This window comes from Myotis nattereri (genome assembly GCF_964212035.1).
Source record: "Myotis nattereri genome assembly, chromosome: 4".
In the NCBI taxonomy this organism is placed as follows: domain Eukaryota; kingdom Metazoa; phylum Chordata; class Mammalia; order Chiroptera; family Vespertilionidae; genus Myotis; species Myotis nattereri.
The window spans coordinates 103,335,383-103,354,471 of NC_138079.1; the positions used below are offsets into that span (position 1 = coordinate 103,335,383).

At 53.3% G+C, this 19,089-nt stretch overlaps 1 protein-coding gene across 2 annotated transcripts; it reads left to right on the forward strand.

Moving 5' to 3' along the window:
- The first annotated feature begins 8,746 nt into the window (after nucleotides 1-8,746).
- On the forward strand, nucleotides 8,747-18,390 carry PGAP6 (post-GPI attachment to proteins 6). 2 transcript variants are annotated; one of them, XM_081090100.1, is made up of 13 exons: nucleotides 8,747-9,039; nucleotides 12,258-12,435; nucleotides 12,515-12,707; nucleotides 12,953-13,080; nucleotides 13,280-13,548; nucleotides 13,636-13,955; nucleotides 14,521-14,611; nucleotides 14,692-14,815; nucleotides 15,288-15,424; nucleotides 16,197-16,375; nucleotides 16,444-16,590; nucleotides 17,237-17,353; nucleotides 17,974-18,390. In XM_081090100.1, exons 1-13 carry the CDS (start codon nucleotides 8,919-8,921, stop codon nucleotides 18,268-18,270), a joined length of 2,301 nt encoding a protein of 766 aa, XP_080946226.1. In that variant the 5' UTR covers nucleotides 8,747-8,918; the 3' UTR covers nucleotides 18,271-18,390. The 2 variants fall into 2 exon arrangements, with proteins under 2 accessions (XP_080946226.1, XP_080946227.1); XM_081090101.1 differs by having other exon boundaries at nucleotides 8,770-9,039; nucleotides 14,764-14,815.
- Nucleotides 18,391-19,089: the final 699 nt, after the last annotated feature.

Sequence of the window (19,089 nt, forward strand, 5' to 3'; positions counted from 1 at the left end):
ATCCCCGCCCCTTTCCCTGCTCGACCCCACCCCCGACTGTTCTCCGCTTGTAGGGCCCAAGGAAAAATATGTCAATTTCTGTTAAAATCGGAAGAAAAAAAATCGATAATAATATGAACTCAGCATGGATCATATTCGTTTTTTTTTGTTTTTTTTGTTGTTGTTTTTTTTAAAAATATATTTTATTGATTTTTTACAGAGAGGAAGGGAGAGAGATAGAGAGTTAGAAACATCGATGGGAGAGAAACATTGATCAGCCGCCTCCTGCACACCTCCTACTGGGGATGTGCCCGCAACCCAGGTACATGCCCTTGACCGGAATCGAACCTGGGACCCTTCAGTCCGCAGGCCGACGCTCCATCCGCTGAGCCAAACCGGCTTTGGCCATTCTTAAAGAATGATTTTTCTGGATATATAATCATGGATTGACAGGAATTTCTTTTTTTCTTTATTGACTAAGGTATTACATATGTGTCCTTAACCCCCCATTTCCACCCGCCCACCCCCCCCACCCCCGCCTTATGCTCTCACCCCCTGGTGTCTGTGTCCATTGGTTATGCTTATATGCATACATACAAGTCCTTAGGTTGATCTCTCCCCCTTACCCCCACCCTTCCCTACCTTCCCTCTGAGGTTTTTTTTTTTTTTTTTTTAATTTATCTTTATTGATTTCAGAGAGGAAGGGAGAGGGAAAGAGAGATAGAAAATCAATGATGACAGAGGATCACTGATTGGCTGCCTCCTGCACATCCCCTAATGGGGATCAAGCCCGCAACCCAGGCATGTGCCCTTGACCAAATCGAACCTGGAACCCTTAAGTCCGCAGGCTGACGCTCTATCCACTGAGCCAAACCAGCTAGGGCCCCTCTAAGGTTTGAGCATCTGATCATGCTTCTCTGTCTCTGGATCTGTTTTTGTTAATCAGTTTATGTTGTTCATTATGTTCCACAAATGAGTGAGATCATGTGATATTTATCTTTCTCTGACTGACTTATTTCACTTAGCATAATGCTCTCCAGGACCATCCATGCTGCTGCAAATGGTAGAATTTCCTTCCTTTTTATAGCAGTGTAGTATTCAAAGGAGTTTCTTTTTTATTCCAGCCCTAGGTGGGTAGCTCAGTTGGTTGGAGCATCTTCCTGTATACCAAAAAGGTTTCCAGTTCAATTCCCAGTCAAGGCACATATCTAGGTTTTAGTTCAGGATGAACCCGGGTCGGGGAATAGCAGTAACCAATTGAGTTTCTCTCTCACATTGATGTTTCTCTCTCTCCCTTCTTTTCTCTAAAAATAAATAAATAAGAAAAAAATCAAGCCCTGGCTGGTGTGGCAAAGCTGTTTGGAGCATCATCCTGTGCACTAAAAGGTGGCAGGTAGCAGGTTTGATTCCCAGTCAGGGCACATGCCGGGGATTGTGAGCTCAATTCCCCGTAGGGAGCAGCCCATCAATGTTTCTATCTCCCCCTTCCTTCCTCTCTCTCTAAGGCAGCGGTTCTCAACCTGTGGGTCGCCAACCTGTGGGTCGCGACCCCTTTGGGGGTCGAACGACCCTTTCACAGGGGTCGCCTAAGATCATCGGAAAACACATATATAATTACATATTGTTTTTGTGATTAATCACTATGCTTTAATTATGTTCAATTTGGGGGGGGTGTTTTTTTTTTATATATATATATATATTTCTTTATTGATTTCAGAGAGGAAGGGAGGAGAGAGAGATAGAAACATCAATGATGAGAGAGAACCATTGATTGACTGCCTCCTGCACATCCCCTACTGGGGATCGAGCCTGCAACCCAGGCATGTGCCCGTGGCTGGAATCGAACCTGGGACCCTTCAGTTCCCAAGTTGACCCTCTATCCACTGAGCCAAGCTGGCCAGGGCAACTTATGTTCAATTTGTAACAATGAAAATACATCCTGCATATCAGATATTTACATTATGATTCATAACAGTAGCAAAATTACAGTTATGAAGTAGCAACAAAAATAATTTTATGGTTGGGGGTCACCACAACATGAGGAACTGTATTAAAGGTTGAGAACCACTGCTAAGGTCAATAAAAACTTAGGTTTTAAAAAGAGAGGATAAATAAGAACTACTTGCTGAACTTTAAAAAACAAAACTAACCTTTAGACTTCGCCAGTTTGGCTCAGTGGATAGAGCATCGGCCTGTGGACTAAAGGGTCCCAGGTTCAATTCCAGCTAAGGGCACATGCCTGGGTTTTGGGCTTGATCCCCCCCCCCAGTGGGGGGCTTGCAGGAGGCAGCCAATCAATAATTCTCTCTCATCATTGATGTTTCTATCTCTCTATCTCCCTTCCTCTCTGAAATCAATAAAAAAATATATTAAAAAAATAAGTGGAACAACAAATTGATGTTTCTCTCTAGCTCTTCCTTCCTCTCCCTCTCTAAAAATCAATAAAATAAAAAAAACTAACCTTTATTTAGGCATAATTCTGAATGTATGTACTTCCTACTTTAGGTTGGAAAATGACTTTTTTTCCTCATTAAATTTTGTTTTAATGGGTCTCAAAATTCTGTGGCAGATTTTTGGTCAAGCTGTTTCTTTCCATTTAAAAGTACTGATTTTTAAAACTAATAACAAAACCTGCCACACAAGCCAGGTCGGTGTGGCTCAGTGGTTGAGTATTGACCTCTGAACCAGAAGGTTACAGTTGGATTCCTGGTCAGGGCACATGTCCTGGCTGCAGGCTCGATCCCCAGTGCAGGAGGCAGCTGATCAGTAATCCTCTCTCATCATTGATGTTTCTATCTCTCCCCCTCTCCCTTCCTCTCTGAAATTAATTAAAAATATATAAAAATAATTTCATTAAAAAATAAAACTGCCACATACACACAAAAACAAAACCCAAATGGTCCACAAATCATTCTCCTTTCCTTCTGAATGCTTTACAGTGCATTGTAATCATTAACCAATCTTTTTAAAAATATATATATATATTTTATTGATTTTTTACAGAGAAGAAGGGAGAGGGATAGAGAGCCAGAAACATCGATGAGAGAGATTGATCAGCTGCCTTCTGCACACCCCCCAGTGGGGATGTGCCAGCAACCAAGGTACATGCCCTTGACCGGAATCGAAGCTGGGACCCCTGAGTCTGCAGGCCGAAGCTCTATCCACTGAGCCAAACCGGTTCGGCCATTAACCAGTCTTTTGCTATTAAACTTAAATGGCCAATTGAGACAAACAGTTCTGGAACTGTTGAAAATGACTTTTCTTTATGAAATGATGATAATAGATGATAATAGTAGTTAGGCTTATTAGACTTAAGAAAAACTTTGGACCTGGCACATGTGGCTCAGTTGGTTGGGCGTCATCCCTTGCACAGAAAGGTTGCTGGTTAGATTCCTGGTTAAAATCCCAAGTGTCCTGAGTCGATCCCTGGTAGGAGACATGTAGGAGATAGTCAATTCATATCTTACTCTCACATGGATGTTTCTCTCTCTCCTCCCATCTTCTCTCTGGCTTAAAAAAAAAAAAAAAAAAAAAAATTAGCCCTAGCTAGTTTGGCTCAGTGGATAAAGCATTGACCCACGGACTGAAGGGTCCTGGGGTTTGATTCCGGAAAAGGATACATACCTTGGTTGCAGGCTTGATCCCCAGCCCTGACTGGGGCACGTGCAGGAGACAACCAATTGATGTATGTGTATCTCTCTCTCTGTGTCTCTTCCCCATCTTTCTACTCTCTCTAAAAATCAATGGAAAAATATCTTCAGGTAAGGATTAACAACAATGACAAAAATCAGCCTGGCAGGAGTAGTTCAGTAGTTGAGTATCATTGACCTATGAACCAGGCGGTAATGGTTCGATTCAGATCAAGCACATGCCCGGGTTGCAGGCTCAATCCCCCGTAGGGGGCTTACAGGAGGCAGCCAATCAATGATTGTCTCTTATCATTTATGTTTCTATCTCTCTCTCCCTCTCCCTTCCTCTCTGAAGTCAATAAAAATACATATTAAAAAAATAAATAAAACAGCTCTGCCGGCGTGGCTAAGTGGTTGAGCATCAACCTATAAACCAGGTCATGGTTTGATTCCTGGTCAAGGGCACATGCTCCATCCCCAGTGGGAGGCATGCAGGAGGCCGCTGATCAATGATCCTCTCTCATCATTGATATCCCTATCTCTCTCCCTTTCCCTTCTCTCTGAAATAAATAAAAATGTATTTAAAACATCAATAAAAAGTTATAATTAAAAAAATTGTTTTGGTAAAATAGACTCAAAAACCCCATGTTGTTCATAAAACTTTTGGGGAAATTATCTATATGAAACCAGATGTCTGGGCACCCTGTTCTAGTTTATGCTGGGACAAACAGGGAAACTGATTTCCACACCCACAGTTCCCTACCAGACCCCATCAAGGTTTTTTGTTTGTTTGTTTTTTATTTAGTTATTTTTTTTTAGAGAGAGAGGAAGGCAGAGGGTCACAGAGAAAGAAACACCTAGGTGCCACAGCTCTTCCTACAATTATTTGGATAAAATTGATTTATAGTGGGGTGTGTGTTTTTTTGGGGGGGGTGTCTTTTATTAACCTTTGAAAAAAATTTTTTTGTTAATCCTCACCTGAGGATATTTGCTATTGATTTTTAGAGAGAGTGGAAGGGAGGGGGAGAGGCAGAGGGACAGAGAAACATCAATGTGAGAGAGACATATATCAATTGGTTGCATCCGCAAGCATCCCTACCAGAGCCAGGGATTGAGCCTGCAACCCTTGACTGGAATCAAACCTGGGACCTTTCAGTTGAGGGCTGATGCTCTATCCACTGAGCCAAACCAGCTAAGGCATCTTTGAAATGTTTATCCGAAGTAAATATAATAATGCTCACTGTGGCCAGACACAGACTGTCTGTGGGAAAACATCTGTGTCCTCCCCCCACCTCCCCATCCCTCTAGCAGCCCTTCCCTCTGGGTGGTTGGACAGCACTCCACTTGGTCCATACTCAGAGAGCTAGTGAGAGGCTCTGTCCCAGGTGTTCCAGTCTGAAAATGGGATGTATCCACATTATCCAGCAACTGGATTTTTTATTTTATTTATATATATATATATATATATATATATATATATATATATATGTTATTGATTTCAGAGAGGAAGGGAGAAGAGAAATAGAAATATCAATGATGAGAGAGAATCATTGATCAGCTGCCTCCTGCACGCCCCCCACTGGGTATCGAGCCCACAACCTGGGTATGTTCCCTTACCAGGAATCAAACCATGACCTCCTGGTTCACAGGTCAACTCTCAACCACTCAGCCGTGCTCGCTGGGCTCATACTTTTTAACCCTCAGGTGAGGATTTCATTGAGTCTAGAGAGAGAAAGGAAGGGAGGAGAGAAACATTGACATGAGAGGATCATCCATTAGTTGCCTCCAGTACCACTGGGGATTGAACCCACAACCTGGGTATGTAGCTCAACTGATAATTGAACCCTTCCATACACTGGACGACGCTCCAACCAACTGAGCCACACTGGTCAGGACCTTTCATACTTTTTATAGTTACATAACATTTTAAAAAATGTAGTAAAATAAGTAACTTTTCCTTCCTGGTTTCCCAGTTTCCTGTCCATGTTGCTTACGACCTTCTTTCCCATCTCTGTATTCTAAGTGATGCATTCGAAGTTTCCTTTTTAGCATTTTATACTTGGCAGTTGACCATCTGATCTAGTTGGAATTCATTTTTTTGTATGCCATGAGATAGAATACAGAACTGTGTATATGCAAATGCCTCTAGACCTGTGGTTCTCAACCTTCCGAATGCCGCGACCCTTTAATACAGTTCCTCATGTTGTGGTGACCCCCAACCATAAAATTATTTTCGTTGCTACTTCATTACTGTAATGTTGCTACTGTTATGAATCGTAATGTAAATATCTGATATGCAGGATGTATTTCCATTGTTACAAATGGAACATAATTAAAGCATAGTGATGAATCACAAAAACAATATGTAATTATATATGTGTTTTCCAATGGTCTTAGGCGACCCCTGTGAAAGGGTGGTTCGACCCCCAAAGAGGTCGCGACCCACAGGTTGAGAACCGCTGCTGTAGACAGAGTTCCCTGGTTGCTGGGCCTTGGTTTCCAATCTTGAAAATGAAGCCCCTGAAGGTGGGTTCTGGAGTTCTTTCCATTGCTAACGCTGCTATTTAGCAAAGATCTCTGGACTCCAGTCTAGGGCTCCTTGTGTTCCTACAAATTAACCAACTCCCTAGATAGAGGGCTGAGGGCTGAGGCACCTGCTACTTTCCCCTCCTACCTGGTAGGGAACTTGGGCACAGGAAGCTTAGGAAGTGGCACACTCAGGGGAGGACCTTGGAGTGAGGAGGGCTGGTGGGGGGCCTCTGAGCCCAGCCTGGGGCAGGAGATGGGTCTGGGATGGAACAGTCCCCAGTGTTGACCACAGCTGCTGTCCCCAGCATTTCTGAGTCATTGTAGTGTGCTAAAATCACAGCTCTACAAAACCCAGAACTGATATCTGTCCCTTTAAATTCCGAACAGCAGGAGCCTCTGCTGCCAGGGGTGAGGAAGGCCCAGACTGAAAATTCCAAAGGAACAAAGGGTCTCTTTTGTGCCTCTCACCTCTGGCTTCCTTCTTCCTTGGGCTTCCTTCCTCCCCAGTCTCCAGCCTCCACCCCCCACTTCATTAGCCTTAAGTGGCCTTGGGCTGGGTGGGTCAGCTTCTCCTCCCTCCCTCCAGTTTACCTCACCCCTTCCCTCAGCATAAAGTTCAAAAGGTACAAACAGGTATAGCACCCCACCCCTAGCCCCAATCCCATCACTAGCCACATGGTTCCCTCCAGGCTAACCCTGTGCCCTTGCTGCTGGAATCTTATTCTATGCCTTTGAGACATGCAAATATATATATATATTTTAATTTCCAACAAAAGAGGTAACTTTCTGCCCTTTCCTTTTCTGAGCTAAAGCTAAATCTGGTAGATCATTTCCAAACAGTACACAGAGCTTCCCAGTTTCCTTTCGCAGTCCCATTATTTTATAGTGTTTGTTTGAGTCGCGGTATGGGCATCCATGAATCGAATATCCCAACCCCTCAGGACCAATCTCCACAGGGAAAACTCACAGCAGTGGAATAACGGAGGCAAGGCTACGCACTCAAGAGTTCAGAGGCTTCCCAGAGGCTCACTACACATAAGAATGTCTGTTGGCTCACAATCTCACCCGTAATGTTTGATTAAATTTTCTGATCTTTGCAGATTCGTGAGGTGAAAGAAAAAAAAGAGGGTCTGGGAACTTTTTCATTTGAACTTAAAACTATAAGGAGGGAAGTGGAGCCTGTTCCTGTTCACTTGCAGTTCCTTTCCAGTATCCTCAGATCCTTTTGTATTGGAGGATGGGTATTTTCTCATTGATTTGTAGGGGCTCTTTATTACTAACTAGAGGCCCAGTGCACCAATTCGTGCACAGGTAGGGCCCTTAGTGGCTGCCAGCTGCCAGCTGGGGCCTCCCTTCCCCAGGTGCCTGCTGCCACTGCCTCCGGGGTAGGGCCATGGGCAGTTGGCCACCTGGCCTACCCCCTGGTCAAACTCCTGGTTGAGGGGACAATTTGCATATTAGGCTTTTATTATATAGGATCTTATTAAGATTGGCCCTTTGTAATACAAGGTGCAAGCCTGTCCTCTCCAGTTTATGTCTTGGGTTTTGTTTGTTTTTTACTTCACTTACCTAGTTTTGTTCTGCAGAAAACATTTTCCCCTAGTGGAATTTTCCAGTGTTGCCTCTAAAGACTTCTGAGTTTGGGGCCATATTTAGACATGCCTTCTCTTCTCCAAGACTCTAAAATCTTACCCAAGTTTTCTTCTAGTCCCCATCATTTCCTATTTATGCTTAAATCCTTAGGGTTTGGGATCTATCCCGAGGTAGAGGGTGAGGAGTTAGTCCCACTCAACAATGTAAAATTCCCACATGTCTACGGAGCCTTTCATCTTTCAAATGTGTGTGTGTGTGTGTGTGTGTGTTTTTACACACACTCATTTTGACTTTGCGGAGTGACAGCCCGGAGTTCAGCTCTGGGAAGGGCGCAGCCCTGGGGAGGCAGACATGGGTGTGGGGCTCGCCAGACTGTGCGGCGGCTCCGCTCGAGCCATTCCTCGGCCTGCCCCGCCGCGCCTGGCCCACATTCAGCGAACACACCCACTCGCGTCCCGTGGGACCACCCAGCGCCTCCAGGAAGCCTTTGGAGCTCTCCGCGCCTCCCCCGCCGCCTGGAGTCTCCTGCGCGTTTTAATTCCCGCCCCGAATTCCTGCCTCGGTCCCTTGTCCCCCGCGCGTACCGCACGACCGTCCATCCACCCCGCCACGCATACCCCTCCTGCGCGAGCGGTCACCCTCAGCCCACGACCTCGCTTTGACCCTTTTCCTCGTGCACCCCTCCGTCCTCCTGTCGGCCCTGACTGCGTCTGCCCACCTTCCCCCAACCCGGCCTCAGGTCCACCTCCCGGCCCCGCGTCAGCCCAACGGCACACGTTGCCCAGCCCCACACCGCACCCCGCCCCGCGTCACCCTGATCCATGTAGCCCCTGATTCCGCATCGCGCCCCGTCCCGCTCCCAGCGCGGCGTCGCTCAGCAACCCCTCCCCACCCCCCACTGCCCCCCCACCCCCCCGCCGCGTCCCCTTCGGATCCCAGTCCCCGCGCGCCCTGCGCGCCCTGCGCTCCCAGCTCCGCGTTCCTCCGGCGCCTCTCCCGTCGGCTCCCGGCGGGGCGGGGCCTCGGAGGCGGAAGTGCCGCGGGCGCCGGTGTCTGGGACCGGCCGGGACGATGGGAGCCCGGGGCAGCGGCGGCAGGGTCCGTAGTGGCGGCGGTGGCTGCCCGGGCGGCGGCCGGAGCAGGTGGCCAAGGACGCGGTCCGGGTAGTGCCGGGCCGAGCGCAAAGCCATGGGCTGGGTTGGGCTCGGGACCCGGGGAGCTGCGGTGGCGGTGGCAGTAGCGGGGCCGCTGTTGCTGCTGCTGCTGGCTCGGCCCTCTCCTGCCGCCACCCGCGACATCAGTAAGAGTGGTGAGAGAGCGGGGACGGTGGGTGCCAACCCGCCGGCACGGGCTTGGGATGGGGTGGGGGAGCGGCCGGGAGGCGGGGCCGGGATTGTGACTCACCTGGGGGCATTTTTGCGCTCACCTAGCGCGGGCTCAGTGCCCAGGTCTCCACCCCGGGTTGGGGGTTTAGGTCAATCCCTTTCGTGTTCGAGCGATCGGGGTGTAAAGGACGTGCTCGACCCCTCCTCTGTCCCCAGGGTCGGGTTCGGCCTAACGGACCCCTGGAACGCGCCCTCCCTCTCTCTCCCTCCTTCTAACACTGGGATGTGGGCGGATCGAGGGGTCCCGGGGGACTCAGCTCAGGCTCCAGCCGAGAGGCCGCTGAAAAGAAGGGTTAATAAGCAGTGTGATTGGGTGGGGGGAAAGGGGGGGATCTGGTCTGGAGAAGGGGCAGAGTTAAGAGAAAGTTGCACAGATCCTGGAGTAGGGGCCCAGGTGGGTGTCATGTTTCCACCCCTCCCACAGTGACCACCAACCCTAGTGCAGTCTTTCAACTGCTGCCTTGCTTCCTGGAGGGCCGTGGCCCTGAGGAACTTGGTAGGGGAGGATGATCTGGAGGAAATGGGTACTTCATTGGTGTTGGTGAACTTGCTTCCCTCCATTTGCATTTCTGCATCCTTGAGAGGCCCCAGTCTTCCAGGACCCAAGATGGTACCTAGGCAGGAAGTGCTGCCCTTGGGGTTCTGCCTGGGGCTTGGGGGTGTTGAGTAAGCTCCCCTGACTCCTATGGCCTGGGACTCCAATGGGGCCATGAGGCCAGGCTGGCAGGGCTGCTGCAAAGGCCAGATGCCTCCCCCCCCCCCACCCCCTCTCCCTACCCTCGCCCTCCCTGGGCAGTTAGGCAGCCATACCCAGCACAGCCTGGGACTAACTCACCTTGATTTTTGTGCTCCCAGCCCCTCCTCCTTTTCTGAAATCTTGCTCCTCCAAGCTCCTATTTCTTTGAAGACTGTGCCTTTGGTTTCTGAGCTTGAAATGGAAGGCGGTTTCTCCGAGATGACTCCTGATTAAGTTGCTCCATTAGATACTGCCACCCTCATTTTCTCTGTCCTGGAGGAGGGGTGGAGTGGGATGAGGGGTCACTGGTGGACAGTTTCTGGAGATGGAAACCTGGGGCAACCCCTTACCTCCCTGGCCAGCTTGAGGGGCAGACAGCAATGTAGCCCTGGCTTCTGGAAACTATGGGTGTGCAGGGGTCCTGGTTTGGAGGGTGCCCTCACTCAAGTTCCCAGGTCAGGCTCAGGAACGTTCTTTGTTCTCCCCACAACCCTGTGTCCTTGGAGGGGGCTATGGGCAGGGCAGGGGTACATACAGCACTTATTCCCTGTTATCAGAGATGTGACTTCCACATTAGGCTCAGACTGATGTGTTAATGGCTTGGTATGTTTACCAAGATAACAGTGTGAGCATCTTGGGCAGGGAGATGGGGCTGCAGAGATAAGGGGGTGTCCTGAAGGGGCTCTATAGCCCTGGGAGTGGGGACCACTGCATCTTAAGGTGACCTTGAGCACATCTCTGATCTCTTGTGCATCTGCTGAAACTTCACAGCTACCAGCTGGGTTCCAGGTGTCCTCAAGCTGGCACTGCAGGGCTGGCGGGGCCAGAAGGACTTGCCTCTCTCAAGTCAGAGGGCTCCACAGTGCAGTGTGACCTCCCCTTTGGGGTCCCATCCAGAGGCTAGCCCCACTGGCTGACTGTAGCCCCATGGTCCTGAGGTGGGGGTGGGGAGCTATCCTGTTTCACCTCCCAGCCTTTGGCCCTTGTCATATCATCCTAGGGGCTGCAGGAGCTTTAGGAAAAAAGTTTGTGCTAGTTCAGTGGCTCCTAGCCTCCTCAGGCCATGGCCGGGTGAGTGGAATGTGGTGGCCAGCAGACACCCAGAAAGCCTGGAGTGTGTCCTACATGGAGCCTATCTCTGCCTAGCCCCCCATGTTGGGCTCCTCTGGAGCTCAGACTGTCTTTGAAAGTAGGTTGTTATATTTTCTCAAGGTTCCTCCATTGGAAGGTCAGGAGGCTGGCAGGAGAGCCAGCTGCTCAACTGGCTCTCTCACCTGCTCACCTGACTCACACTGAAGGGGCCCAGGGCCTGCTGCTGGGGTTGTGTGAGCCAGCAACTCCTAGCAGGGTAGAGGGAGGCACCCCCAGCTTGGAGGAGAGTGAGGCTGCCCTCTGCTGTGTCCACAGGGTATTTCTTTCAGAAGCACTTTAGCATCCCTTAACCTTGGAGGGAGGGACACCCAAGGGGAGGTGCTAAATCCTGGACCAAATCATGAGGAAACTGGGACACAGAGAAAGGGTTGGATACCCAAGGTCACAGGGGGCACAAGGCCTAAGCTGGTACTGGGTTCAGGATCCCTGCCATCCATTCTAGGGAGATGGCGGATCCCAGGCCTGGTAATCCACCTATGGGAGTGCAGAGCATGCCTGTTCTGTGGGAGTCCCAATAGGGAGGGGCCTGGGCGGGCACCCTCACTCACTCCTGGGGCAGGTGATTATACTGTAGGACCCAGATATATGCTGTCATGGAGGTGGTGCCCTAGTCAGTGGACACCCTAGGAGGTGCCTAACCTAGATGGGGCTTAGGCCTTTGAGCTGAGTCTCAGAAGCTCCTCAGAGCTGCTCCAGGAAATGTTGGTATGACAGGAAGTGAGCAGTGAGGGCAAATTTTTGGAGTGTGTCAGGGAAGGGAGCAGGGGGCTGAGGCCACAGAGGTGGGGGACTGAGAGTCACTGTAGGGATTGGGGTGTGGGGAGCCCCAGGTAAAGCCCTGGGCAGAATAGGGGCCAGCTGTCCTCTGGTCCCACAGCTGGCTAGGCTTCCAGTCTGGGGTCCCCTCCACCCCAGGGTCTCTGCTTGCCACCTCTCTGGGTGAGGGGACTCAGGCTTCAGTCCAGCTGTGTCCCAGATCATCACGGGCCTGAGCTGCCTCACTTGTCAAGTGGGATCGGTTGCCAGAGGCAACTTCCAGGGGCTGGAGGGGAAGGGACAATAACGTTTGCCAAGGTGAAAGTTGGAGAGCCGGGCATGCCAAGGGCTCTAGACCAGCCCACCATGGCTTCCCTCATGCTTTCTCTCTGGGGCCATGCCGGGGGAGAAGGCCTCTGATTCTCTGTTTGCTCCCCACATGGAGGTGGGGGCGTTTTGGGGCACCCTGGTCTGGCTGACAGTGCTTTCTCTCCGCAGGCATCAGGCTGGTGTCTGAGCAGTTCTCGCAGGCCCCGCAGAGGCTGTCTTTCTACAGCTGGTACGGCAGCGCCAGACTCTTCCACTTCCGAGTGCCCCCGGATACCGTGCTGCTGCGCTGGCTGCTGCAGGTGTCCCAGGGTGGTGACCCCACGTGTGCGAAGGTGGAAATCACCGTGTAGGTGCCCGCCTGCCCGCCTGCCCGCGCCTGGCCCAGGGCCGACATCTGATGCCCGCCCTGCTATCCCCACCTCCAGGTACTTCCGATATGGTGCCCCTCCTGTCATCAACCCACTGGGTACCAGCTTCCCTGCCAACACCTCCATGCAGCCCTCCTTCCTCATCAAGATGCTGCAGAGCAATGCTTCCATCAACATCTCCCACCCAGCACCTGGGGACTGGTTTGTGGCTGCCCACCTGCCCCCCTCATCCCAGAAGATTGAGGTGAAGGTGAGGGGTCTGCTGTCCAGAGATAGAGGGGCAGGACACATGCGTGCAGGGATGGCTGGTCCCTGTTATTTACCTCCTCGGGGTAGACCTTGTCAAGGTTCTGCTGCAGCCCTGCCTCCCCACCAGCCACCCCCAGCTAGGTTCTCTGGTCCTGCCCTTCCCCCCGCCAACCGGTCTGGGCTCTCTGCTCCTGTCCCATCCCATGCCTATGAAATTCCCTCCCCCACCTCTCCTTCTCTCCCTAGGGCTTTATTCCCACCTGTGCCTACATCTTCCAGCCTGACATGCTGGTTGTGCGGGTAGTCGAGGTCTCCATCCTGGAGCCCAACACACCCTTGCCACAGACCCTCCTCTCCCAGCCCAGCTACCTCAAGTGAGTGGGGGTTTGGGGGAGGCCCAGCCTCCGGGTTTGATGGAGCGGGTGTTGCCACTTCCTCACTGTGGGTGAGAAAGGTTGGGTTCTGGGTCTTGGGGTCGTACTGGGAAGTGGAGCAACCACCCTGAGTGTGACCAGTGCGGGGAGGTCATTGGAAGTCACAAAGCTTGAGCGAGGCCATCCCCCTTGGCTGCAGAATCTTCGTCCCCGAGTACACCCAGGAGCTGCTGCTGGAGCTGCAGGGCTGTGTGTCCAACAGGAGCCTGGGCTGCCCTGTGCACCTCACTGTGGGCTCAGCTACTCTGCCCAGCAACTTCCAGAAGGTGCTCACCTGCACTGGCCCCGCCCAGACCTGCCGCCTGCTGTTGCCCTCGCCGCCCTGGGACCGGTGGCTGCAAGTGACAGCCAAGAGCCTGGCAGGGCCTCATGTGTTGGTGGCTTTCAGCACTGTAGCTTCTCTCACAGGTGGGCTGCATGGGGAGGCGGGCTGGGGGTGGTTCTGCCTTCGATCCCCAGCCCTTTTTCCAGCTGAGCGCCTTGTCCTCCTGACAGCCTGCAGGCCTTGGATCATCAACTTCCAACATCTCCTGCAGAACAGTCCAAACCAGAGTCGCAACACTTCCAATGGTCTGCTGCCCCCGAGCCCTGGCTACCAGGACCTTGGCAGGAGCGGCGCTGTGGGTGGTGGTCCCTTCTGCCTTCTGAGCTACCAGGTCATGCGGGAAGACATGGATGTAGTGTCTGTGCACTTCAGGCCCCTAGACAGGGTCTCAGTGCTGGTGCGGTCGGACGTGCCTTCGGTGATGCGGCTGCACCTTAACACGGGCATGGACAGTGGGGGCTCCCTCACCATCTCCCTGTGGGCCAACAAGGTGAGCACCTCCGGGCCCAGCTCAGCTCAGGGCTCAGATGTTCCCAGGCTGGATGCTGCTGCTTAGCCTTCCTGCACTGACATTATCATGGACACTGGGTTGGGGTGGCCTTTCAGGTAACAGAATGAGCCCAAATAGGCATTGGACCAGAATAGGAGCACCACTTGCAGAAAGGGAAGCTTGTTTGTTTGTTTTTTAAACCCTCATCTGAGGTTTGTTTTTCACTAATTCGAGAGAGAAAGGAAAGGAGAGGGAGAGGGAGAGAAACATAGAGGTGAGAAGAAACATCGATTGGTTGCCTCCAGTACACGCCATGGTCGGAAATTGAAGCCACAACTCAGGACAAAGCTCTAACCAGCTGAGCCACACCAGCCAGGGCTGAGAGGCCTATTTTATAGGTCCCTGTCAGCAGTTTGAGGGCTGTGCCTCTAGAAATGGGTGGAATCAGAGGCTGGGTGTTGCCTGGCCTGCAGGGGAGGGTCCTGGGTGGGCCTTGGGCAGTGGGAGCCACAAAGAGCGCCCAGCATCAGACTTAGGATTGACGCTGCATGGCCACCCCTTTCAGAGTGTGATCTCCAACAACACCTTGGTGAAGATCTGCGTGAACGCTGCCTCGCCCTTCCTCAGCTTCAACACTTCGCTCAACTGCACCACAGGTACGGGCAGGAGCACCTGGCTAAGTGACCCGCCAGCCTCTCCAGCCACCTCTTACCAGGCCTTCCTGCTCCTCCTGCAGCCTTCTTCCAGGGGTATCCCCTGTCTTTGAGCACCGTGTCTCGCAAGGCCAACCTTATCATTCCCTACCCAGAGACCGACAGCTGGTACCTCTCCCTGCAGCTCGTGTGCCTTCAGAGTCCTGAGTAAGTAAACTTGGGGGCTAGGGTGGGAGCCACCCAGAGCTGCCAGGTGGGGGAGTCATTGCATTCGGGGCCATGATCGGGCTGCCTGCATCTGAGTCTGAAAGTGACCTAGCTTCCTATACGCCACACAGGATAAACTGCCTTCCGGGAGTTACGAAGTTCTCCCCTTCTCCACATGGCCACCCTGCTCGGGCAGCCCTGGGAGTCAGCGTCCCAGTCTGTCTAGGGCTGTCCTGAACCAGGCTGTCCTGAGGGGACTGGCTCAGCACAGCCCTAGACAGACTGGGATGCAGTGTGGTGCGAAGGGGAAGGGGCATCTTGGCTTCTGTGGATCTCACAGCTGCTGTCTTCCAGGGCTCAGGGCCTAGGGACCTCAATTCTGGGCTCATGTGTCCAAAACCTGACTGGAGCCCTGGCAGAGACGCGCCAGCAGACCTCGGCAGCCAGCTTTCCTATGGCCCCTTCCTCGCAGGGAGTGTGAGAAGTCCCCGGTCCTCGTGGAGACGACCTTGTCTTTGGTGCCCTGCTTGAATGACTGTGGACCTTACGGCCAGTGCCTCCTGCTACGCAGACATGGCTACCTGTATGCGGGGTGTAGCTGCAAGGCAGGTGAGGGCCAGGCCTGAATGCCTCCAGACAATACTGTCGTTGACTTCTCAGCCCTGTGCCTTCCTCTAGGAGCCCATCCCCCTCTGCCAAGGCTGGAGAGCACCCTCACAGAACAAGAGCAAGTGCCTTCTCCCCACTCCTGCCACATACCTCCCCCATGCAAGCACAGAAAGGCACCCCCAGAGATGGCACTGCCTCTGATCTTGGCCTCCTCTGCCCACACCTGCCCACAGACATGTCCCATACCTGACTCACACCTGCCTACATCTGCTCCATACCTGCCCACACGTGTCCCACACCTGCCCCATACCTGCCCCACACCTGCCTCATACCTGCTCCACACCTGCCTCATACCTGCCCCACACCTGCCTCATACCTGCCCCACACCTGCCTCATACCTGCTCCACACCTGCCTCATACCTGCCCCACACCTGCCTCATACCTGCCCCACACCTGCCTCATACCTGCTCCACACCTGCCTCATACCTGCTCCACACCTGCCTCATACTTGCCCCACACATTCCTATACCTGTCTCACACCTCTTTACACCTGCCCATGCCTGCGTCATAGCTGTCGGCCCCTGCCCACACTAGCCTATCCTTACCCACACGTGCCCCACTACCTACACCTGTACTAGCCTGCTCCTAGGTGAGAAGGGACTTCTCTGCAGGGCCGTGGGTGAGGGTGGGCTCTGAGGTTCAGAAGTGCCTCCCCCATTAGCCTGGCCTCAGTTGCCCAACCTCAGCCCGCTCAGCATTGCCCTGCCCACAGGCTGGCGTGGGTGGAGCTGCACGGACAACAGCACAGCCCAGTCTGTAGCCCAGCAGAGGATGGCCGCGCTCCTACTCACCCTCAGCAACCTCATGTTCCTGGCTCCCATCACCCTCTCTGTGTACCGCTGCCTCCTGGTGGAAGCCTCCGTCTATGCCTACACCATGTTTTTCTCCACGGTAGGCTTGCCTGCTCCCTTGGGGATGGTGGGGAGGTCTGGGCCTCCGCTCACCGCCCTGCCCTGCAGTTCTATCACGCCTGCGACCAGCCGGGGGAGGCAGTGCTGTGCATCCTCAACTATGACACCCTGCAGTACTGCGACTTCCTGGGCTCTGGAGTGTCCATCTGGGTCACCATCCTCTGCATGGCACGGCTGAAGGCAGCCCTGAAATATGTGAGTGACCTCCTGACACCCAGGTCTGGGTTCTGAGGGAGCAGAGGCCCCTGCCTGCTGAGGAAGAGATCAGAAAGAGGATTCAGCTGCTGCCATTAGAAACCTCCCATCTTTCGTAATGACCAGTCTCCCTCTGGAAGAAGCCTCTGGCAGCTGGAAGGGACAGTGCTGGCTGCTTGGAGGATTCCAGGAAAAGAAGGTGGAAGATAGGGTTAGGCAAGGACCTTCCTAGCCTGTTTCCTCTCTCAAGCTCTATTTAAAGGGATGCCTAGAGCCCCAACCCAGGCCAGACCTCCCTGAGAAGTCCCGGATGCGCTCCTGGGGTCTCTGGTGCTGAGAACACTTTGGAGTTTTTTCTGCCACAGCCGGGCGTGGCTGATGGAGACCTGTGACCCGGTGCCTGCCTGGCTAAGCTGTGTCTCAGGATGAATCGGTGTCTAGAGGAGAGGTGCCTCCCTCCCTGACAGTGGAGCAGAACAGTGTCCAGCAGCTCCAAGGGTGCGGGCAGAGGTGTTGGGGGGCAGTGGGCCAATGACAGGATGACCAGCATGCCCGGGCCACGTGCTCCTGCTGGACCTTGTGCCGTCATGGACAGCGTTGGCCTCGGGTTTCTGTGACCCTGTGATTGTCTGTGTGCCTTGCTCAGGTTCTGCTGCTCCTGGGCACGCTGGTGTTCGCCATGTCCTTGCAGCTGGACCGCAGGGGCGCCTGGAACATGATGGGGCCTTGTCTCTTTGCCTTTGTGGTCATGGTCACCATGTGGGTAAGGAGCTCTTGCCCAGACCCCATCTCCTGTTAACTGGAATAAGAGAATGTTGTCTCCCCCGTAGACCCCCCGCTCTGGGAGAAGAGAGTCTGGCCACGGATTCTGGCCATGTTCCTGGTCCTGAGTCTCAGTCCTCCATATATATATTTTTTTGGTTAATCCTCACCTGAGGATATTTTTCCATTGATTTTTACTGAGAGAGCGGAAGGGAGAGGGAGAGGGAGAGACAGAGAGAGAAAGAAACACCAGTGTGAGAGAGACATCAATTGATTGCCTCCCCCACATGCCTGACCAGGGCCAGGGATTGAGCCTGCAACTGAGCCTGTACCCTCGACCAGAATCAAACCCAGGCACCTTCAGTCTGCAGGCCAACGCTCTATCTACTGAGCCATGCCGGCCAGGGCAAGTCCTCCCTGTTCGCTGAGGCCTGGGCACTGGTACTCAAGGCCTGCGTGGCTTCATGCTGAGGCCCAGGCCTGAGGACCCATCAGGTCTCTGTGCCCTTGAGCCCCTTCCGAGTATTGCACATCCCTGGTCCTGCTACGCAGACTTGGGTGGGCCCCTGGGAGGTACAGCTGCAGCCCCTGTGCCAATGCTCTCGTGATGGTTCCCTCCAGGTGTACCGCTGTGGGCACCGGCGCCACTGCTACCCTACCTCCTGGCAGCGCTGGGTCTTCTTTCTCCTGCCTGGCATCTCCATGGCCACTGTGGCCATTTCCATCTATGCCTCCATGATGACCAGTGGCAACTATTACTATACCCACAGCATCTGGCACATGCTGCTGGCAGGGAGCACGGCGTTCCTGCTGCCCCCACGTGACAAGCACACTGAGCCCTGGGCCTGCTCACAGAAGCTCACCTGCCACTATCAGATCTGTAAGAACCACCAGGAGGAGCTGTACGCGGTGACATGATGCAGCCAACTCAGGGACATGCACAGCTTTGATGACAACCTCTTCAGCCAGGGGCAGGACCACGGGAGAGGGACCTTGTCCGGATAGATTGCCAACTGAATAAAATGGCCCTGCTCACCCATTTGCTTCCTCCTGCCGAGGAGAGGACCACACCCCCCAATTCCCTAGTCCTTCGTGGCTGCCAGCTGACCCCATCCTCTGCAGGCCCAGCTGGTATCTGCAGTGGCCCCTGGGGCCAGGGCCTGGCTGCCTGGAGACCACAGGTGCCGTTTGGAGGCAGGCTCTGTGTTCTGCCGGCCAGGCGACAATTGGAGATGTGGAGAAAGATTCTCTGATCACCCTGTTCTCCTGTGAGGCTGTGATGTGAGACCCAGGGAGGCAGAGGAGACTTGAGCCCACCTCCCACCGGCCCCCAACACACTGAGGCTTGGAGCTGTGCCCCTAAATGCCAGTTTATCTTGGGTATGGGGATGCCCTCTGCTGATGCTGTTGCCCTGGGGAGGGGTGACCATGGCCACCAGAGAGCTGATTGGCACTGGGGGACATAGGGTTCAGCTGCCATGAGTGCTGGCACAGGAGAGGCTGGCTTCTGGCTATAGTGCCCTCTCCTTCCCCTTCCTTTGGTTCTCAGCTTTGAAGCTGCAGGCCCCTGAGAAGAGCTTCCCGGGAAGGGGGCTGCTGAGCTGCTCTGTGGGTGCCAGCAATGTAGGGTATACTCTGCTCCAACTCTGTGTCCCCTCTCTTCCCCTGGGGAGCATCCTCTTGATTTGCTGTCAGGAGGGGAGGTGATGGCTGCCCCCCTGCACTGGCCCAAGCACG

Coding starts and splice junctions, on each gene's coding strand:
- PGAP6 (XM_081090100.1), top strand. CDS start 8,919: ATGGGCTGGGTTGGGCTCGGGACCCGGGGAGCTGCGGTGGCGGTGGCA. Junction 12,436..12,514: donor GCGAAGGTGGAAATCACCGT/GTAGGTGCCCGC, acceptor CCCCACCTCCAG/GTACTTCCGATATGGTGCCC. Junction 14,612..14,691: donor TTCGCTCAACTGCACCACAG/GTACGGGCAGGA, acceptor CTCCTCCTGCAG/CCTTCTTCCAGGGGTATCCC.